This window comes from Lonchura striata, chromosome 27 (genome assembly GCF_050655825.1).
Source record: "Lonchura striata isolate lonStrDom1 chromosome 27, ASM5065582v1, whole genome shotgun sequence".
Taxonomy (NCBI): domain Eukaryota; kingdom Metazoa; phylum Chordata; class Aves; order Passeriformes; family Estrildidae; genus Lonchura; species Lonchura striata.
The window spans coordinates 10699531-10721667 of record NC_140729.1 but is presented as its reverse complement, the minus strand read 5'-3'; the positions used below and the strand labels follow the sequence as shown (position 1 = coordinate 10721667).

At 55.1% G+C, this 22137-nt stretch overlaps 1 protein-coding gene across 5 annotated transcripts; it reads left to right on the top strand.

Moving 5' to 3' along the window:
• The first annotated feature begins 1029 nt into the window (after positions 1 to 1029).
• PLEKHM1 (pleckstrin homology and RUN domain containing M1) lies at positions 1030 to 22109 on the top strand. Of its 5 annotated transcripts, none has more exons than XM_085562117.1 (14): positions 1030 to 1097; positions 1780 to 2207; positions 2725 to 2881; positions 6088 to 6169; positions 7442 to 7689; positions 9012 to 9641; positions 10825 to 11176; positions 13380 to 13611; positions 14061 to 14966; positions 16507 to 16652; positions 16809 to 17002; positions 17447 to 17510; positions 18031 to 18188; positions 21363 to 22109. In XM_085562117.1, the coding sequence occupies exons 4-14, from the start codon at positions 6128 to 6130 to the stop codon at positions 21484 to 21486; spliced, it is 3096 nt and encodes a 1031-aa protein (XP_085418243.1). In that variant the 5' UTR covers positions 1030 to 1097; positions 1780 to 2207; positions 2725 to 2881; positions 6088 to 6127; the 3' UTR covers positions 21487 to 22109. The 5 variants fall into 5 exon arrangements, with proteins under 5 accessions (XP_085418243.1, XP_085418241.1, XP_031362928.3 ...); XM_085562115.1 differs by having other exon boundaries at positions 13377 to 13611; XM_031507068.3 differs by lacking the exon at positions 2725 to 2881 and having other exon boundaries at positions 13377 to 13611.
• The last annotated feature ends 28 nt before the right edge of the window (positions 22110 to 22137 follow it).

Below are 22137 nucleotides of genomic sequence, written 5' to 3'. Positions count from 1 at the left end.
TGTTGTCATTCCAGATGGAAGAAGCCTAAGGAAATGCTGCTACTGAAAGACAAGATGCTCCTGCCTGGGCCCTGCCCTGCATCCAGCACCCCAAGATCTCAACTGCTGACTCCATGACCACTCTCTGTAGAGGAAGATGCTGCTGGTGGGTGCCATGCTTAGGACACCCCAAAGTCCCCTGGGGACTGGGACAAGGAGGATCCAGGAAGGCCCGGGTGTCCCAAGCACTCACTGCAGCCCAGCCTCTGGAGCCACAGCCTTTCTGGGGCCATGACATCCTGGAGGCACCCTGCACACATGACAGGGTTCAGAAGTATCCAAATGTCTGTCTAGGTGTGTCCACGTGTGTGTCCAGCTGTGTCCAGGTGTGTGTCTATGTGCGTGTCCATGTGTCCAGCTGTATCCAGCTGTGTGTCCATGTGTGTGTCCAGCCGTGTGTCCAGATGTGTCCATGTGTGTGTCCATGTGTGTGTCCAGCTGTGTCCATGTGTGTGTCCATGTGTGTGTCCATGTGTGTGTCCATGTGTGTGTCCAGCTGTGTCCAGCTATGTCCATGTGTGTGTCCAGCTGTGTCCATGTGTGTGTCCAGCTGTGTCCAGCTATGTCCATGCGTGTGTCCAGCTGTGTCCATGTGTGTGTCCAGCTGTGTCCATGTGTGTGTCCATGTGTGTCCAGCTATGTCCATGTGTGTGTCCAGCCGTGTCCATGTGTGTGTCCATGTGTGTCCAGCTATGTCCATGTGTGTGTCCAGCCGTGTCCATGTGTGTGTCCAGCTGTGTCCAGCTATGTCCATGTGTGTGTCCAGCTGTGTCCATGTGTGTGTCCATGTGTGTCCAGCTATGTCCATGTGTGTGTCCAGCCGTGTCCATGTATGTGTCCATGTGTGTGTCCATGTGTGTGTCCATGTGTGTCCAGCTATGTCCATGTGTGTGTCCAGCCGTGTCCATGTGTGTGTCCATGTGTGTGTCCAGCCGTGTCCGTTCCCCGCGCGGTGCCCGGGGGCGTGGCCTGGAGCTCTCGGTGCCGCCCCGCGTGATGACGTCACGCGGACGGGGCGTGCGCGCTCCCGGCACTTCCGGGTTTCCCGGCCGGAGCCGGTGAGCGGGGCAGGCGCCGGGGGCGCCGGGGGCACCGGGGCGGTGGGGCCTGGCAGGAGGGGCGGGCTGGGCGCGGCCCGTGCGGTGCGGTGCTGACAAGGGCTGCGCGGGGATGAGGGCCGTGGAGTGCCGGGCGCTGGGGATGCAGAGTGACGGGGTGTGTGGAGCGGTGCGGGGCGCTGGGGCCAGCCGCGGTGCGGGCCGTGGGGTCTGGCAGGTGGCGCAGGGTTTTGCGAGCCCGGGGAGCGCTGCTCCCCCTGCTCTGCACGGCTGGTCAGGCCCTGATCCCTCCCCAGCCGCCCCGATGCCCCCGCAGCCGCCCGTGCCAGGCCCCGCACGCCTGGGCTGCGCTGCCCAGCCAGCAGCCTCGGCCTCTCATTCCTCCTCTCCGTGTCCCCCATGGGGGAACAGCGGGTCAGATGTGCCTTTCCGAGGGGCCCCACTGGGGGTTGGTGTCTGGTCCTCAGTTCACCCCCACGAGCGCTGACACCCCAGATCTCTCGGCCCGTTCCTCCCACTAGCCAGAGATCCCAGCACCTGTGGGATTCTTACAGCTTTCCCTGATTTATCATGTGTTACATTCTCAATATATCATATCAAATGAGCAGTTGCAAACAAGATCTGGTTAAGTCTTGTCTAAAACGCAGAGATTAAAAGGCCCTTTCCTCTGCCTACCTTGCAGCAACCGCCGTCCCCTGCTGGGGATGCGAGCCACCCACCCATCCGGATGGCACCAGGAACATCCACGGGGAAACTCCAGCGCTGGCAATCCAAAGCAACACAAAAACTGGGAATAGAAACTTGGGAACATCTTGCCTCAACACGCTGGGGCTTTCACAACCTGCTTGGCCCGTGCATGGTGGCTCCAGTGGCTGCAGTGCCACGGAAAACCAACCGCAGCTCTCCCTGCAGCTCCAGCAAATTGTAGCCTGGTGCAGAAGCAGGTATTAGGCTGAAGGAAATTCCCAGTTTGGAGCATTTGGGAAGCACAGTCTCGCCGTCCAGGCTGGTAGCTCAGTGGCTGCTCTTCCTCCCCTGGCTGCTCCTGGGCCCTGCAGGGCAGAAGCTGGACAGGTGTATTGAAGGTGACACTTCTCCAGCCACCACCAGGTTTGTCAGCTGCGATAAATAGGGACAAGGGTGGTGTGATGGTGCCATTCCTCACTCCGTGCCTGTGTTCCTGCTGTGGGAATCACAGCACTGCTCCATCACTCTGGGCACAGCGAAGGAGCCAAAGTCAGACCATGAGGATCCTGCTGGGGCTCTGTCATGTCCTAGCCCTTGCTGAGCTGTTCCCAGGGGTTTTATCTTCCAACCAGCCAATGCCCATGCCATGCCACTGGCTTTCCTGCTCCTGGGCTGTCTCTGTGCCCAGCTTGTGCTCAGCTCTGGCTGGAAAGCAGGAGCTGTGTTGGAGGAGAGGGCTGTCCCCCCAGCAGCCCTTGAACCAACTGTGCCATCAGAGCCCCCATGTCCCTAGGGCAGAGGGTGACTGGCACAGTACTCGTGCTTGGAAAATGACTGGCTCTGTGTCCAGGGCTTGAGTCACCCTCACGCTGCCGTCGTGGGCTGTTGTTTTCCATCCCAGAGCACAGGCAGTGACCTGCTGTTTATTTATAACTCACAGAGCGTCGCTTCTTGGGAGACCGAGGAGCCAAGCTCTGGGACAGAAGCTTGCTCTGCTGGTATGAACCTTGCTTCCAGCTGTTTCCAAAGAATCTGGCTGGTTTGCAGCAGTCTGGGGAATCAGCAGCTCTGCCCTTGCACCGTGACTCTTCTCCTGGGTAGGTCGGGCTCCGTGCCTGGGGTTGTTCCTCACCTGTTTGCTTTTCCCTGTTTCACCCAGGAGTCCCTGGGGTGGTGACTGCTGGGAAACCTGGTGGGTTTTCTCTACTGTAGCTGTGCTTGTCTCTGTGTTTGTACATCCATCCCATCTCTTCCAAGATCACAAGGAACAGCCGTGGCTTTCCAGGATCTGCCTGGAAGTGCTCCAGAGTTCTCTAGGTCTTCCTAGACCCAGTGCCCTGTTCCAATTCCCCTGTGTTTCACCTAAGATTTTGTTTGGTGAAATCCTCCTCAGAGCTGCTTCCCTGCACTTGTTATTCAGGAAAATGCTGTCCCACAGAAGTGGTGCCATGTGGATTCATGGTGCTGGAATAAACTGGTTGGACTGGTCGTGGTGGGAGTGGAGAGTCCCATGGTGAAGGTGGCGGGTTGTCCTCAGCTCTCATCTCCTGCAGGCTCTCATCTCCTCATGGGAGAGGTGATGCTGGCAAAGGAGAGTGTTTTCGGGGAATAACTCTCACTTTGTAAAACTTAGACAAGGTCTTTGTAAAATTTAGATGAAGTCTTTGAAAAACCTCTGCTGTCACCCCTTTCCCTGTGACCAACTCAGGACTCCGGGGTGGGCTTGGAGCTGGAACACCTGTGCTGCCTCCCTGGGCATGAGAAATGCCACCCTGTGCCCCTCCTGAAGTCTCCCACCCTGGGGTCTCGCCCTCTGATCTCTCTCTGGTCTCTCACCCTTGAGTTTTCTCCCACACCTGGGTGTTCTCTCACTCTTGGATTTCCCAACCTTGACTCTCCCATCCTTTGGTCTCCCACCTTTATTGTCTGGGTAGGATGTGCCTCTTGTCCTCAGGGTGTAGAAGGAAGTGGTAGGGAAAGGGGCAGAGGTTCTCCAGCCCTGAGGAGCTGGAGGCTCCCAGGTGGAAGGCAGAGATGGGGGTGGCTCCCTGCGGTCCTTGTCAACCACTGCTGCCACTTCAGGGGCCCCTCACTTCCCCAACCCCCCCAGCAGCCCCTGAGCCCATGGTTAACTTTCCTGTGCTCTGCCATTTCTGTGTTGCAACACAAGGAGAGGAAATCTTATGACAAGCCACAGCAAAAGCAGTTTCGTTTTCTCTGAAATTGTCTGTGAACCCTGGAAACATTGAGGATCTGTCCTGGGTTTGGCCCCCAAGAAGTTCTTGTCATACTGCTCTCAGCAGGGCCAGCTGCTGTGGTACCTGCACACGATGCTCTGGGTCGGGGGTGTTGACAGGCCTAGGATGTCTGGATTTGGGGTGCTCCAGACTTGAGCTACTCTGGGTTTGGCCCAATGCAGATTTGGGCCACTCTGTGTTTAAACTGCTCCTCATTTGGACAGTGCTGCCTTCAGGACTGGCTGTGGTCATGGAGGAGCTGCTCAGCAGACCATGGTTCTGCCCAGGCCTGGCAGGAGAGGGGCAGTTCGATGCTGTCAGCTCTGGTCAGGGAAAGCTCTGGGGGTTTTTTGTTGTCTTGGAAATAAAATCTGACCTATCAATGCCATTCCAAACCTTTTGTCTGCCAGAGGCAGATCCAACCCTGTGGCCAACAGCTGGGCTCTCCACAATTTGTATGGCAAGTGATTCCAGTTTAAAGGAATAGTTTGATAGGACAATGTGGAATGGTGTCACACTGACAGAGGAGAGGATTGGATGGGATACTGGGAAGGAATTCCTCTCTGTGAGGGTGGGGAGGCCCTGGCACAGGGTGCCCAGAGAAGCTGTGGCTGCCTCTGGATACCTGAAAGTGTCTAAGGCCAGGTTAGACAGGGCTTGGAGCACCCTGGGATAGTGGAAGGTGTCCCTGCCCATGGAAGAGGGTGGGACTTGCTGGTCCTTAAGGTCCCTTCCAGGCCAAACCATTCTAGGATTCTATAAATAATTTCCTTCTCCAGCCTCTCATATCATTAGGAAGCTGCGAGCAGTCACAGGTGCTGGAGCAGCTCTCGTATCCCTCTTCATGCCAGGCCCAGCTGTGTCTGGTGAGGGATCCAGCTGTGCCGTGGGTGTCCTTCTGACACCATGTGTTCTGCTCAGAGGCTTCAGGCACAGCTGGGTTTCACAGATGGCCCTGAGGGAGGAGCAGGGCAGGAAGCCAAAAGTCAGAAGTCAAAGATCCCTTGTCATCCCTGCAGTGGCAGGTGACCTGGCCAGGCTGCCCAGACTGTTCACATCAGGTCTCTGCAGGGTTTTCCATAACAGGAGGGCATTGTTTTTTTCTCTGTCTCCTATCAGAGCAGCCCTGGCACCCCCAGCATGGGGAAATGCTGGAGGTATCTCCCTCATAGAGAACCTGAAGCCTTCCAGTACTTAGAAGGGCTTTTAGAAAATGTGGAGAGGGACTTTACATGGGCAGACAGTGACAGGACAAGGGAGAATGGGTTTAAACTAGAAATGGAGATTCAGACTGGATATTGGCAAGCAAGTCCTCCTGTGAGGGTGGGCAGGCCCTGACACAGGATGCCCAGAGCAGCTGTGGCTGCCTCTGGATCCCTGGGAGTGTCAAAGACCAGGCTGGATGGGGCTTGGAGCAACCTGGGACAGTGGAAGGTGTCCATGCCATGGCAGGAGGTGAAACTGGGTGGTCTTTAAGGTCCTTTCCAACCCAAACCATCCTGGCATTCCATGATTTTTTCCCATCTCCCCAGACAGGTCTGTGCTGTCCCAGCTGGGTTTGGAGCAGCATCACTCCTCTGGCATGTGACAGAGAGCTGAACTGCTGTCACCTTTCCTCAGACTCTGCTGGGGGGTGGCACCCCTTGTCCAGGCCACCTAATGCCACTCCCACTCGGATTTTGGGTGCCTTTTCCAGGCTTAGGCATTCCAGGTGGCAAAGGGACAAGGGGAGCAGTTCCTGGCTGTACCTGTGGCACTGCTGACCAGACCTGCCTGAAGGCCCCTCACAGGGGTTCCTTACTCCCCCCTGGTCTCTTGGCCATGCTCTATTGTGTCTGAAACCCTCCTGATCTCTGGGAAGTGTCCTCAGGCATTGTCCCTGGAATCACAGTACCTTTCCATGTCAGTCACTCCCAGCTCAGATCCCACAGTGTCCTGGCCATGAACACCTGCAGAATGCCTCAGGGTAGGAACCGTCCCTTGTGGGTGGCACCAGGAGCCCTTCCCCTGGCAGATGAGTGGGGTGGCACCCCTGGGTGCTCAGCCATGCCCTCCTTGTCCCACAGGTGACATGTGAAGGCAGCGCGGGGAGCGGCAGCAGCAGAGATGCATTCCAGCCACCCCGAGGACCCCAAGGAAGCCATCCAGGTGAGCCAGAGCCCTCAGTGCTCCCCAGACAGCTCCCAGTGCAACTCCAGGCACTGCTGGGGACAGGTAGGACATGTGGGTATTGCCAGCTGGAATTAGGATGAATCCAAAGTCCAACATCAACAGTTAAACCCAAGTATTTTATTCCTCCCATGGATGAATCCATGCGTGACTGATAAAATCATCTGCACTCTTTATTCTTCTCAGTCCTCAGTGCTCCTTCCATGGAGCAGCAGATCTGGGAGGCAGCTGAAAAAGCTGGAAAACAGCACCCCAAATAAGGGACACACTCCCCTGGCTGTTGTCCTTGAGCTACAGCTGCTGGGAATCTTATTTAGATGCTGAAAAAAAAAAATCCCAGACTGGAAATTTAATATGGGTTTGTGCAGCCAACCCAGACTGGAGTCAAAATCTGCAGAGCCCTGCTCAGGGAACATTCAGCATTTGCTGGGAATGCTGCATGGTGCTGAAATATGGATTGTTTGGTTGGAATTCAAGGAGGAACTTGTTATCTAAGTGCCTGCTGGGAAGCACAACCTTGATTTAAAATAAGATTGGTCAAGATATCCAGGCTCAGTTGCTTTAGGGAAAATCTTCTCCACTGGCATGAAATTGTTACATTCACCAAACTTGCTGCTTTTGACTGGTGGAAGAGGAAGTAAAGCTGCTGGAAGGCAAAATTCCCACATCCCAGAACCCATTGAGTCTCTCTGAGAGCAGCAGCTGAACCCTGATGTCCTTCCAAACCCCGCTGTTTTGGGGCTGTCCCCTGAGTGTTTACCCAGCACAGCCAGTGAGGTCAATGGCTTTGATTTCTGCTGGCAGCCCCGTGTCACATGTCACATGCTGCTTGGGCTGACCTGCACAAGCTCAGGGGATCCATTCCCTCCTCTGAGTTTCTCCTTTCTAACCCACACTTACTCCTCATGTTTCCCCTGAGAGAGCGCCTGGAAAGAATCAATTCCTTTTTCCCCATCCCCTTAAGCCATTTCATGTCTGCAGAGGAAGCATCACACACTCTAAAGCCAACCTCAGTTCTGAAATATCAGCTAAAATTGCATATTTTTTTTTTTTTTAACAAAGTAAGCTATAGATGACAGGAGTGTGAGTCCCCAGCTTGATCAGTTCAGCCACTCCGAAGAGTGAGGATGAGGCAGGAGTCACATGGTGCTTCACTGTGAATAAACCTCACTGTTTTTTGAGCTCTTTTACAGTAAATCCTTCCAGATATTTTCACTTTTATAATCCAAACCTGCACCTCCTGTCTTGCAGCTGATCAAGAAGCAACTGGTGAATGCCATCAAGGCTCTGCAGAAGCAGTATGTGAGCTCGGACGCTGTGGTCACCAGCGATGATGGCAATGCCAACACGCTCTGCAGTGCCCTGGAAGCTGTGTTTGTGCACGGGCTGAAGGCAAAGCACATCAAGGCAGAGAGTGGGGGGAAAGGGAAGAAATCAGGGGGTCGGGGCCCCCTTCCCCAGCCAGTCTTTTGGGGCCTGCTGAAGAGCATCACGCATCGGTGAGTGGCTCGTGCTGCTGGCAGGGATTCATGTGCTCAGGTTTGTCCCTTCTTTTGGTGCTGTCAGATTCAGGGAATGAGGAGGATGGCTCGATGGACAAATATGTCTCTACCCCATCTGTGTGCTCAGTCCTCTCAGCTGTAGGGAAGCATGCTGTCAAGGGGCTTTGGGGTCCCTGCCCAGGACCCTGGGAGATGGAAGTAGCAGTGAAGCCCCTGCAGTGCCAAGAGGGGCTGAGTCCCCACATCCCTGCTCAGGGTGTGCTGATGTCCGTAAAAAGTTGAGGATTGAAACTGAAGGCACACCCCTTTCTTATTTGTTTCTGGGTGCCAGGCTAGATTTCTGGGCCCAGTGGAGCCCCAGTGACCACACCGGTCTCCAGCAGCAGCTGCTTGTGAACAGCACAGGGATCTGGGCTCTCTCCTAGCCTGGATCTGCTGGAACTGGTTGGCCCTGTTTCCCCATGTCCCAGCCAGCCTTTAAGGAGGTCTCTCCTGAGTGATCACTGTTTACTGGGGTTTTCTAAGCCACTCCCGAAGTCTAGTTCACACACAGTAAATAACAGCCCACGCACAAATTGTTCTGAAAGCCTCATCCAGCTCCATCACCAACTCCTGAATTATGAAAGAGTGGATTAAAATAACGCTTTCACATGCTATGGGGGATATTTTTGTGACCTTTGAAGATTTTTTCTTCTGTCTTGACAGACAGATTAGGAAAGAAGTCTTACAAAATCTTTGCTCTGGTTTTTGAGGTGTGTGATGAGCTGGGAGCAGGGAGGATCAGGGAGCATGGTGTCGCTGTTGGATTTTAGGGAAGAAGAGCTGAATCCAGAGTCTGGGATTATTTGAGTTCAACTCTAGCCAGGTTGGTTTTTTGGGGGTGCCAAAATACTTTTCACTGTGTTTTGACTGCTTTTAAGTTTGAAGTGAAAATTTAGACATGTGGTTGTCACCAAGGATGATCCAGCCAGCACAAATCCCACAAATGCACAAGGACAGCAGGAATTCTCTGTGTCATTCAGTGCAACAAATGGCAGATGCCTCCAGTCAGAGAGAGGATGGTCAGCCAGCAGCACCACAGGGCTGCCTTGGGTTCTTACAGACATATTTAGTTTGGGCCATTTGGGAGCCATCTCCCTCCATGGAAAACTGCACTTTCCATGAAGGAGAGACATTTTCCACAGCCGGTTTTATCCCAACTCCTGAACTCCCTGAAGCAGAGCAGGTTGGGCAGTGTCTGATGGAGGCCTTCCAGCACCCTGCGATGGACCAAAACAGAGCCACTCACTCCTGTTCTGTCCTTTTTCCTCCTTTCCCAGGAATATTGTCTCGGAGCTGGAACAGCTGATGTTTATCAACACGGACGTGGGGCGCTGCCGGGCCTGGCTGCGGCTGGCGCTCAACGACGGCCTCATGGAGTGTTACCTGAAGCTGCTGCTGCGGGACCGGGCCCGGCTGCACGAGTACTACCAAGCCCCAGCTGTGCTCCTGGACACTGAGGAGTGCGAGTTTCTGCTCTGCTACTTGCAGGGTTTATCGTCCTTAACCTTCGAGCTCTCCTATAAGTCAGCAGTTCTGAACGAGTGGACCGCCACCCCGCTGTCCCTGTCAGGTCTGTGTCCCGTGTCTGAGCTGCTGGAGCCCCTCACATCCTCTGAACCCCGCAGGAAAGCATCGTTGGGCTCCATCTCCCAGTCCTCGGGGTCAGATGAGATTGAGATCCAAGCACCTGTCCTGCCCATTGGCAAAGCCAGCAGCAAGATCAAGCTCACGTCATCCTCGCTGAGCCTGAACACCACGAGCTCGTCCCAGCTCTCGTCCAGCCTGGGCTCCGACAGCCTTCCCCCAGCGCCGTGCGCCCGCAGCCCCGAGCGCGGCGAGGAGCCGCTGTCCTGCGACTCCGACCTGGGCACGGCCACCGCCGAGGAGCTGGACAGGTCCCTGCAGGAGTGAGTCTCTCCCCATATTTCCTCTCCAAAGGGGTTTTTGACCCTCTCTAGGCTCTTGTTATTTTCTCTTTATAGGCAGGAAGTCTTTCTCCCTGTTTGCCTTTAACAAGCTCTTTTTCCCTTCTGGGAGGAGCTTTTGTTCTTTGCATGAACCACTCCACACAGCTTGTTGAGACCCTGCTGCCACTGCAAATGAGCTCATAGCCACTGAAGTGTGTGTGTGTTCTCTTTACCAGGGTAGAAATGTCAGAAAAATGCTGCTCTCTTGTTTCAGGAATGTCACATCTTCCTGGCATACACTGGGGGTTGCTCCAGGGCTTTCCACAGGGGGAAAGAAATGAGTTTGGTCACAGGGAAGGGTTGTAATTTGCAACTTCGGCAAATCGTTCAGAGAAGGAGGTTGTTGGTTTGTCATCATTGTGATTTATCCCTGCCAAGCATCCAGCACAAAGATTTCCAGGGTTATATAAGCTCTGAGTAATCTGTAAATATTTTGCCTGTCACCTTTAAAGTGTGACTCTGAGGGAGCTAAGTCTCGGAGTGATGCCTCTTTCCAGTCCTCAGAAAAGAGTTGCAGCTGCAGACTGTGCTTCCCCATCTATGAGCATCATTCCCTGCTTCCAAGATTTTGCATCTTCCAGTGGTCCTGGAAGAACTTGCCTTGATTGGATTAAACTCGTGATGGAGACACTCCTTTGAGTTTTAATCTTGGGCTGGTTTAATTCTGGGGCTGGCAGAGGAGTGGGACCACGGGAACAGCCAATCCTCTGGCCAGGCTCCACCGTTAATTGCTCATTAATGAAAACAGTTGGAATTTGGCATATGATCCAAGGCTGGATTCATGTCTCGGAGCTGTACATGGGGTTGGGGCTGTGGGGAGCACCCAGTGCTGTCCCTCCATCCACCAAACTAAACCCCATTCATGGGTGTAATTGGAAAATGCTCCCTTCACAGGCAGAGTCCTGCTCCATGCCACGGGGCTGGTGCTGCTCTGTGGGGCACAAATCTCACATTTTTCTGTTGGCATCACTGGGTTTTTCCAGCTGTACCATGCTGCCATCCCACAGAGGCCAGCAGTGACACTGAACCTTTTTTACATGGTTACAACTTGCAGTAACGGGGCGGGGGTTTATAGGTTTTGGTTATTGAGCTGCCTTCAAACCAATCACTTTTCCATTTCAAGGGTGTTGTCCGAGTTCAGCAAGGCCAGGCCAGGCCCAGACGCCCCAGAGGGACGGCTGCTCCCCAGCGTGCTGGGCTGCTCCCCACGGCCGCCCCCAGGCCCCCTGGCATCACCTGCCCGCCCGGCACCGTCCCACGGAGCACAGCAGGAGCCTCCCCCCAGCAGGGAGATCTCTGCTGGGCCGGGAGCCCCCGCGCCCCCCGGCCACGGGGACGGAGATGCTGGCAGTGCCTCCGGAGCTCCAGCCCCTCGGGACAGTCCGGGCAGAGCAAACAGCAGCGGCAGCGAGGGGAGCCAGGCTGTCCGCAGCCCCACGGCCCAGCACCTGCTCTCTCCCCTGCTGGGGTGTCCGGTAGGTGCTACAGCTCCCTCCCTTCCCATCTCCTTGGGTTTGTATCCTGTGGTAAAGGGAAATGAAACTGGGGACAGCTCCAGTAGGCACTGCTTTCCTAGGATCAGGGAATCGCAGAATGGCTTGGGTTGGAAGGGACTTAAAGTTCATCCAGTTCTACCCCCTGCCATGGGCAGGGACATCTTCTGCTAGACCAGGTTGCTCCAAGCCCCATCCAACCTGGCCTTGGACACTTCCATGGATAGATTTCTCCAAACTCCCATCTTCCATGCTGCTCCCACTTGGTTACCAGTGATGATTCTCACCCCAGAGAGCTGTGGCCATGCAGCTGCCTCAGTAAAAACTGGATCAAAGTCTGTGTTCCCTGGTGAAAGAGGCACCAAAGCTTTTGAAACCTTGCCTGGCCTGTCAGTCATCCCTCTCCAGGAGCAGCTGCTGCAGGGAGTTTTGGGTTTGTTAGGGATATCTGGAGAGGGGTGAGCTCTTGCACAATCTGGCTGTAGTCTGTGTGCAAGCGATAAAACAGTCCCAGAGTCAAGTTTCTCATGGGGACTTTTCTTCATTTAAGGTCCACGTAAGAGGAGGGAAAAGGTTTGACTGGACAGGAAACAAACTGGTTTCCCAGTGGGGAAATCCTCCTGCAGCACATCTGTTCCCAGAGTGGGATGGCATTCCCGGGTGTTGCTCTTGAGCAGCAGCGGATTTCCCCTGCTGCCACCGGGAGGGAGCTGATCTGCATCCACTGGCCTCTGCTTTTCGGAAACTCTTTGAACAGCCCTGTCCTCTGTCTAATTCGTTACTGACCGTTCCGTCCTGCTTCCCATTGTTTCCATGCTGGTTCCCATCCTTGTCATGCTGCTGAGGGTAGGATGTACCTCACACCCCCCAGACCATTTCTCCTTTTGCTCTCTGCTCCCCTCGGTTCCCTCCCACTTATCCCGTTTCCGCTGCTTCCTCATGGCCCAGAGCCAGTTTGACCTAATCTATGTATAACATACTGTGTCAACAGGAAATTCCCCCTGCTCTTCATGACTCATGGAGCAACCTGCATTCCTGCCCCAGGAGTAATCCAGGAGCTGCCACCCGTGATCCTCCCCAAGGGTGGTGACAGCTCTTCTGCTGTCACTTCAGTTGTTATTCAAAATAAAAGGCACTTGGGAGGCTGCAGAGGGGAATTGAAAGGAGATTCCTGTTGGGATGCAGCCCAGGAAGGGTCTAGGAATGCTGATTCCCTTGTACCAGGGCACTGAGCTGGGTTGTTTTTTCCTCCTGGTGTTTGCTCTGGGACCTTTTCCCAGAACCTTGCTCCTTTCAGGAGGAATTTCTTCACTGAAAGGGTGGTCAGGCATTGGAAGGGGGTGCTCAGGGGAGTGGTGGAGTCCCCATCCCTGAAGGTGTCCAAAGAATGCCTGGACATAGCACCCAGTGCCCTGGTCTGGCTACCACGGTGGTGATTTGGCACAGGTGGGACTCAAAGGGCTTTTCTCCCTTAATGATTCTGGGATTCTTGTAACCAGAAAAGCTCCTGGAGAAGCTACAGCCACATTTTTTTGAGCTCATGGATCTCATCATCCCCCTCCTGGCACATGCAGACAGAGGTTTCTTCTGCTTTCCCTGCCTTATTTTTCCCCTGCCACAGCCCAGGCCCCTGTAGCATCCCCTTGTGAGCAGTAGGTTTCCATTTCACCCTGGACATCTCTGTGCCTCTCCACATCTCTGTTCTTCCTGGTGCTGCTGCTCCAGCTTGTGCCCTTTCATGGCAGTGCTGGAATTTCACCCCCATCAATAAAACTCCATGGACCTGTGGTCACTACAGGGAATGCGCTCTCCTTCCACAGTGATTTTAGAGGGAGAGAACAGATAGATTTTTTACTTCATTTTCCTACCAGAATACAATACTGGTATTTTCCAACTGTTGATGCAGTTCCATGGATCATTCTCTGATTTTAGGGAGCAGGGGAGCCATCCACCTGGGAATGGCCAGCAGGAAATCAGACAGTCAGAATGGTTTGGGGAAGAAGGGACCTTAAAATTCATCTCATTCCCTACCTCCTGCCATGAGCAGGGACACCTTCCATTAAATCCACACATCAGTGCCTGGGATTTGGGCTGCGCAGGAGCAGCCCCTGAGGAGGGGTTGCTGTGGATGCATGTGTTTGAGGGGCACAGGGTGTTTGATGAATATTTTATTTTTTAACAGAAGAGCTGGATCTCAGAAGATGATTTCTACAGACCTTCCCCGAGAGAGAGCAGCAGGAGCACGGCTAACACCAACGGCTTCGGGCCAGAGGGGGACAGCGAGGGGCCAGCCCCGGGGCTCATCAGTGCTCTGGACTTGGAGAGGCTCTCAGTGCCACCCTCGGACACTGGGAAGCCCAAAATGTCCCCGGAGCGGGAGCAGAAGGGCTTCAGCGTGGTGCACCGCAGACAGATGGGTATGTGCCACCTCCTGCTGCCCTCGTGCTGGGGGCTGCTCCAGGTGGGGATGGGCTGTCTGGGGAGAGCCCTTGGCTGGTGGGAGCTGATGGCAGCACTGGGAGCTACAGAAGGCAGTGGAGCAGCTTCTCAAGGCATTGCTGAGCCCAGGGAAGCTCTGGTGGGAAGCATTTTAGTGGGAGAGAGTCTGTCCACCCTGTGGAACACCTTTCCTTTATCCCACTTGTTCCCAGCCTCAAAACCCAAATGCAGGGGACAGAAACCCAAATGGAGATGGACAGCAGTGACGGAGATGGAGGTCCCATCAGCTCCTGCCCCAGCTCACATTGTACCAGCACTGGCTCTCACCCCTGCCATGCCTCTGGGTGCTTGCTTTGAGCCCCTCTTGGCTTTTCTCTCCCTACTAGCTTCCCCTCTCTCACTCAAACTGAGCCATCTCTTTCCCCAGGTCTTTCCAACCCTTTCCGGGGGCTGCTGAAGCTGGGCAGCCTGGAGCGGCGAGGAGCCATGGGGATTTGGAAGGAGTTTTCCTGCGAGCTGTCCCCGCTGGAGCTGCGGCTCTTCCTGGACCACGAGGAGCGGATCTGCGTGGAGACCTACTCCCTGCTGCGCTGCGAGTCCCTGGCGCTCACCCACTCGGACGGCCGCTTCGAGCTGGTTTTCCTGGGGAAAAAGCTCTTCCTCCGAGCCCCTTCCCAGGACGAGGCCGAGGACTGGCTGGACAGGATCCGCGAGGCCCTGCGCAAGTGCCGGCCGCAGCTGGAGGAGGAGGACTGGGAGACTCTGGAGTGTTCCGAGGATGGAGGCGAAGCCCAGCCTGTCCAGGGCGATTCCAGTGCTCTCCAGTACAGTGATGTGCCTGGGAACAGCTTGGACTGGACTGCAGCTCCAGAAGCAGAGCTGGATGCGATCAAAGAGGCTGTTCTGTACATGGACGTGGACAAAACCTGGGTGCCGTTTATTTTTTCCCTGTCTCTAGAAACTCTGAAGTGCTTTAAAATAAGAAACAATGACAAAATTTTAAGCAACAGTTATGGCATAGAGACCATCCAGGACATCCTTCCAGACACCAGGCTGGGGGGACCCTCCTTCTTCAAGGTGATCACCTCCAAGGCTGTGCTGAAACTGCAGGCTGAGAACGCGGAGGAGGCGGCCTCGTGGCGGGAGCTGGTCCGAGAGGTGCTCATGTCCTACCTGGAGACTGCTGAGGAGGCGCTGACCCTGGGGGGCAGCTTGGATGGGCACTCCCAGGTGGTCCTGAAGAACATTGTGAAGGAAAATGGCTTCTTGTTGCAGTACCTGGTGGCCATCCCCATGGAGAAGGGCCTGGACTCGCAGAGCTTCATCTGTGCAGGTACAGAACCATGGAATGGTTTGGGTTAGAAGGACCCTAAAGCCCAGCCAGTGCCACCCCCTGCAATGGGCAGGGACACCTTCCACTATCGCAAGGTGCTCCAAACTCTGTCCAAGCTGGTCTTGGACACCCCTAGGGATGGGGCAGCTGCAGCTTCTCTGTTTTCCCAGGAATCCCAGCACACAAGATCTCCTTGGTGGGGCTTCATGTCCCAGTCAGGGGCACTTCTGGTGTCCTGTGGGCACAGGGTGAGCCCCCTATGCTGAGTCCCCGTCCCACCCCAGCCCAGTCCAGCTGGGATGTTACTGGGCTCCCATTTAAGATACTTTTGGTACAGACAGTGGGAAACTGGGGTTGAAGCAACCTTAGGTAGATCAGGAAGCTTAGGACTCTCTTTCTGGGCATTTTGAGGCCCCAGCCTGTGGGGAAAGTGCAATCTGGAGCAGTTTTTCCAGTAAGGCAGCACGGGAGCAGGGATTGCCATGGGTGTGACAGGCTGATTTTGCAAAACAATCATTTACCCTTCCCCTGATGCCTCTCGGCACACGGAGAGGTTCTGGTGGCACCTTCACTGACCTTCACAAGAGCTGTAATTTGCTCTTTACCTTGCTAAGTTAATTAAACTTCAGATTTCTCTCCTGTTTCAATTATATTTCTTGTACCCTCCAGCAAGTTGGGATTTTTCTTTTAATCTGTCTCCTTTTTTTTTAATTTTTTTTTTCTGGTTTATTGGTCTCTGCCTTCCCTTCCAAGCTCTGTCCTGCATCTTCCACCTCCCCACAGCTGGAAGCCACAAACCAAAAATTCCCAGTTTTTCTGTGTAGGTTTTATTTAGGGATCTGCCTGCCCTGCTTTCACCCCCCTCTCCCAGCCTGACACCCAGTGTGTTCCCTTCCATCTCAGAGTAATGAGCAATAAGGTTTTTCTTATTAATTCAGGAAGCAATGCATGATCTCCATTAATATTTTGGGGGGATGAGCTCTAGCTATTCCAGAGTGCAATGGATGGGGGTAGGGAAGCCAAGATGGGTTCCTTACTGCTATAATAAAGGTGGGTTTGGGTTAATCCATCCTGATCTCATCCCTTGCAGATGAGGTTTGGGTACCCTGTGACATCAGCAGAAAAGAAAAGGGCTGAGTGAAGGTAAAATAGTGCAAAGCTACTGGTGGAGGTGATGGGACAGCAAGTGGGATTTGGATTCTTCCCTAAATCACTGGGATATTGCCAGAATTCACTTTTCCTAAAAAAAAAAGCCCCAAACAATTTAACCACTTGATGGATAAAAGTGGGTTTACAGATAGTTCAGACTCCTTTTCATGGATAAAAAGTGAAGCAGGAACTGTTGAACCATCATAGGCTTAAATCTGTGAGGAGGGGGCTGGAGGCCTCATGCTGAACATCCTACAGGTGTTTTAGGTGGTCCCTACCCTTTCCCAAAACTTTATTGCTCAATTCCATGCTGCCAAAAGTTTCTCCCCCATCCGGCAGCGGTGGGCAGAGGCTGTGGGCAGCAGTTCCCTCTCACCCCCTGCCCCCGCAGGCTGCTCCCGGCAGATCGGCTTCTCCTTCGCCAGGCCCAAGCTCTGCGCCTTCTCCGGCCTCTACTACTGCGACAGCTGCCACCGGGACGAGGAGACCATCATCCCCTCCCGCCTCATCCACAACTGGGATCTGACCAAACGGGGGGTGAGTCCTGCTGCCTCCACGCTGGGAGCAGGGAAACGCTCCAGCATCTGCTTCCTCAGGGTCCATCTGGGCATTCCCTGGGCTGGAAGTGCTCAGTCCAATCCTCCCTCCGAGCTCTGGGGCTGCTCCATGGTCTGTCCTCTCTCTGTGCTCCAGGTGTGCAAGCAGGCCCTGAAGTTCCTCACGCAGATCCGAAACCAGCCACTGATCGACCTGAGGCTGGTCAACGAGAGCCTCTACGAGCATGTGGAGAGGATGGGGCGGATCCTGCGCAGCCGGGAGCAGCTGAAGCTCCTGGGGGATTATCTCATCATGTGCCGCAGTGGTGCCCTGAAGGAGCTCAGCAAGCGGTGAGGTCCCTCCCGGGATGACATTCCCCTCTCTGGGCACCCCAGTGTTCTCCTGGTTCCCCTCCTCACTCACCATGGGAGCAGGAAGCAGTTCTGCCAAGGCTCAGGATGGTTTTTCCCTCCATATCATCTGCTGTAAGGAGTTATCCATCTGTTGGCTGGGTCAGCACAATGAGCTGTGACTCAGGAAACACCTTCCTGGCTGAGAAGCTTCTGGCTGGACAGGAAACACCTGGCAAAATAGATGAGATATTTATTTTCTTTCCCCCCACCGCCCTTTGAAATGCTTTCACATGATTTCCAGTGGCAGGATTTGGGATGTGAAAATGGGCTCTGCAGTGATTCACTTTAAAAGGCTGCTTCATCCAGGTTGCTCCTTGCTCCAAAGCTCTTGGAGATGTTGTGGAGACCATCTACCCCCTTCCTCTCTGTGCTTTTTTGCAGGCTTGATCACAGACATTACCTCCTGGAGTGTCCCCACAAATACAGCGTGGCTGATCTGAGGCAGGTGAGAGCTGTGTATGGTCATAGAATGGTTTGGGTTGGAAGGGAGCTTTAAGACCACCCAGACCCACCCCCTGCCGCCCAGTGCCACCTCCCACTAGACCAGATTGCTCCTAGCCCCCTGACCCAGTTGCTGGGGTTTTCCAGATGAAAACACCCCAGTGTCTGTGGGGATGCCACGTGCTGCTCCTTCAGCAAGAGGTTCCCAACAGTTGGGTTTTTCAGTGATACCCCAGCTGGGAGCCCCATCCTGGCAGATTGTGGGTGCTGCTCTCAGCAGTCTGGGGTCCCATTGCACCACAGGCTTTTGGGCTGGGAGTTGTTTTGGGGGACAGGCTGGGGGTTGTTTTGGGGGACAGGCTGGGGGTTGTTTTGGGGGACAGGCTGGGGGGTGTTTTGGGGGACAGGCTCGGGGGTGTTTTGGGGGACAGGCCCTGCCTTCACGGGCAGCCCAAAGAACGGGTGTGAGGCAGAAAACCCCGCCAGGGCCAGGCTCCAGCAGCACTGACCCCTGTGTCCCCCAGATCGCTGACGGCACCTTTGAGACCTTCCTGCAGTCTCTGCTGCAGTTCGCATCCCACCACGTCTACAGCTGCGACCTGTGCACCCAGCGCGGCTTCATCTGCCAGATCTGCAACAGCAGCAACATCATCTTCCCCTTTGAGTTCGACACTACCACCAGGTGAGTGAGCCACCTCTGCCCCGTCCCACTGCAGCCAGGACACCCAGGGGCACAGCTGCCTTGCGCCAGGAGCCCCAGCCACCCCCTGAGCTCTGTTCACAGACCCCACCTCCAAGGCACGTGGGGAACTGGAAATGACTCTGAGGTGGTTGTGCATCCTCATGATGCCTGCAGCCTTGTGGGAGTTTCATCCTCATGGTGCCCATGTCCTCATGGGAGCCCTGTCATCATCTCCCACATTCTTGTGGGAGCCACATCCTCGTGGTGCCCATGTCCTTGTGGGAGCCACGTCCTTGTGCTTCCCCCATCCTTGTGGGACTAATCCTCACAGTGCCCACGTCTTCGTGTCCACGTCCTCATGGAACCCATCAGCTCCAAGATGCTCCAGACCAAATCCAAGCTGTTTGGGGCAAGAGCACACCATCCTCAGAGAGCCAAGATGTCACCAAGAGAGGTGGCTTTGCAGACTGAAGATGCAGAGCCACCAGCACCTTCCTGTCAGCCTGGAAAGGCCCTGCTGGGTGCTGGGTGCCAGGGCAGATAAGGGGCTGGAGGGAGGAGGAGGAGGAGGAGAAAGGTTCTGCATGTCCCTGTCTTGCTCACCTGGCCAGTGCCTCTCCAACTCAGGGTCAGTCTGATCCCTTGTAGGGCTGCAGGAGGGAAGGGGAAGCAGCAGTGGGACTGTCCTACATCCCTCTACAGCCACGGAAGGAAGGACAGACACATGGACACAGATTTCACAGACTGCTAGAATGGTGTGTGTTGGAGGGACCTTAAAGCCCATCCAGTGCTATGGGCAGGAGCACCTTCCAAGTCCTGTCCAAGCTAGCCTTGGACACTTCCAGGGCAGCCACAGCTTTTCTGAGAGCAGAGGTGGATGGGGGGCAGCACTGTGGATGTGCTGGGAGAAGCTGAGGATGTTCCCAGCAGGAGAGGGGTGTTACTGGCTCTCACTGGGGTTTTCCCCTGCCCACGGAGCTTCCATTCCCCACAGGCAGAGGGACCTGTCCTGCAGTGGGGTCAGCTGTGGGTCAGGGTGCAGCAGCTGGACAGAAGTTGGAATCAGGATGGGGATGGTGCTAGAGGGGAGCTCTTATCCCCACCACCATCAGGTTTTGCTGAAGAAGTCAAACCCTTCCAGCCCAGGAGCCTGCTCCAGTGTAGGTGGAGAGATCCACATACCCCTGGTTATGCCATAGAATCATGGAATCATTAATGTTGGAAAAGCCCTGTAAGACCATAGAGTCCAGTTCCCCCAGCACTGCCAAGGCCACCACTGACCCATGTCCTCTGGTACCACATCCACAGGGCTTTTAAATCCCTGCGGGGATGGTGACTCAACCACTTGCCTGGGCAGCCTCTGTCTGAGTTGGAGAATTGTTTCAGTGAAGAAATTTTCCATAATATCCAACCTAAACCTCCCCTGAGGCAACTTGAGGCCATTTCCTCTTGTGCTGTCTTAGCCTATTTGGCATTGAGCACAATCCTGGCAGAGAGATTTCACAGGCTCATGGCCTGCGTGGTCTCACTTTGCCTGGCAATCCCTTAAAGTGAGCAGCAACACCCAGAACCTGCAGAAAACGGCACGGATACCGGGATCCGTGGGTGCTCCGTGTGTTCCAGGGCTATGAGTATTTCCATGGAGGAGCAGCGCTGCTCGCTCCCCTCCCTGCTACAGGGACAGCACTGAGCTCATTATCGAGGACAACAACATCCCTGGAAAAAGAGCAGCCGGGCTCTGGAAAGTGCTGGCACGCAGGGCTGAGCTGGCTGGCGGCCGGCCAGAGGTCTCGTGTCCCGTGGAGCCGAGCTCTGAAGTTTGTTGACGTCTTTCTTTCTCACCCTGACGGAGGAGGCCGTGCAGGAAAGCGGCTCAGCCGACATCCTCGCGGAGCTGAGCGCGGCTTCCTGCCCCTCTGCCCGCCCCGGGCCGCTGGGTCACGCCGGCACTCCTGCAGGATGTGTCTGCAGCACCTCAAACAATGACCCCGCCAGAGCAGGACCCTCTCCTGCTCCAGAGCTCGGGGGGAGCTAGAGGCAGGAGATGCCGATTCTCACTCGGGACCACACCGGGTAAAACCCGGCTTCCCAAATCCCCTCACACACGGGGAGCAGCCGCTCCAGCCTGTCCATGCACAAGCCTTTCCCTGTCCCGAGTCCCTCAGGGTCTGCAGCTCCTCTCCAGAGCAGGATTTCGCCCCAGCTGAGATGCTGTGGTCCTTTTCCTGGCACTGCCGGGTGTTCTCTGCCTCTGTGCCACACATCTTTTGGGGAATTAAGGTGTTTTGTGCTGTTCACACATGGATTGTACACCAGGTATTTGCACAGTGAAAATAAATCTGGCTGCCCCGCTGGCATGTGGCTGAGCCACATTTTACTGCCACTGAGGAGTTGGGGATCACAACCCAAAAACTGACCTCAGCCCTTGTAGCAGAGATGTTTCTGCTGGTAACTGAGCAGTAAAAACCCTGCCTAAGCTGGGGTCCTTCGCAGGTGTCACATTCCTGTTGCTGCTGAGCCAGATCAGGGAACTCGGACACCTCCACGGAGCCACCTGCTCAAGGGCAGCTCCCTCCTGGCTGTCCCTTTCCTGCAGCTCTACTGTCCCCACAGTCTCCCTGCCACATGCAGGTCCTTCTGTCTGGGGGGGGGGTCTCCATGCCAGCCATGGAAAGCAGAGGGTTCCCAACAGCAACGCTGTCACAGGGTTTGGTGATGAGAGATCAGTGTCAGGGGTTGGTGTCACGAGATTGGTGTCAAGGGTTCAGTGAATCAAGGGTGGATGTCTGGGGTTTGGTGTCACAGGGTTTGTTGTGTAGGGGGTGTTGTCACACCCTTGAACTGCACTCAGTGCTGGGAGAGCAGGGCACAAACCTCAGGTCAAACCTCACTCCCATCTCTCTCACACATTGGCAGCGCCCACCATGCTCCTTCCGGCCCAGCTGCTGCACTCGGAGCTGCTGGGGTGGGCGAGGAGCTGCTGGGGTGGATGTTCCACTTGAGCAGCTGCTGCTCCTGCACTCAAGGTTCCCCCTGAGCCGGGGCTGGGGCTCTGCTCAGCAAGTGCTCAAAACACACCAGGACAGGGAAGTGTCCCCTGGTTCAGTGGGGAAGTTTAGTCTTTGTTCTGACATTACCAACACAATCGGTTTCATTTTTTCCTTCTCTTCCCAGGTGCAGTGAATGCAAAACTGTCTTCCACCGGGACTGCCACGCCCGGGCCCCGGCGTGCCCGCGCTGCGAGCGGCGGCAGCGGTACCAGCGGCGGCTGGAGGCCAGCGCAGAGCCCAGCCTGTAGCCTGGCACTTACCTGACACTACCCTCGCAGTGGGGATGGCAGGAGGGAGAGAGCAGAACCCCCTGCCTGAGAGCCCATCCTGCCCTGGGAACAGGGACAATGTGGGGTGGGTGCTCCTGCCCCATGGAGGGACCTTCTGCCCACCCAGGGCTAAAGAAAGGGGCTGGAAAAATCCATCCCCCTTCACACTAACCGGGTGCTGTTCCCTGTCACCCTCCTGGTGCCAATATCCCCTTGCAGTGGAACCCAGCGGCTCTTCAGGGTGTCATCCCAGAATTCCAATCAAGGGTGTGGAGAACTGACGTTGATCAAAGCTCTAGTTTTTTAGTCTACTGAAAACTGGTATTTTTTTACATGGGGGTTTTGCACAACTAGGCTGCTCTGGGTGGTGGAGCCACGCAGGGAGGGACAAAGTGACACTTGTGCCTTTAGGGACCTGCATGCCCATGGGGACCGTGGGTGTCCCGAGCATCTCCCACTCAGACAGCCCAGCCAGGGCCGTGGCCTCCGGGGAGAGCCAGGGAGAGCCAGGCTGCTCCTCCTGGCTGCTCATCCTTGGGAGAAATTTTATACTCCTTTAACCCCTTCCCACACAAAGATAATTAAAGTCTATTTAACAACAAGTGAAGCAATTTCTGAGTTTACTTCTCT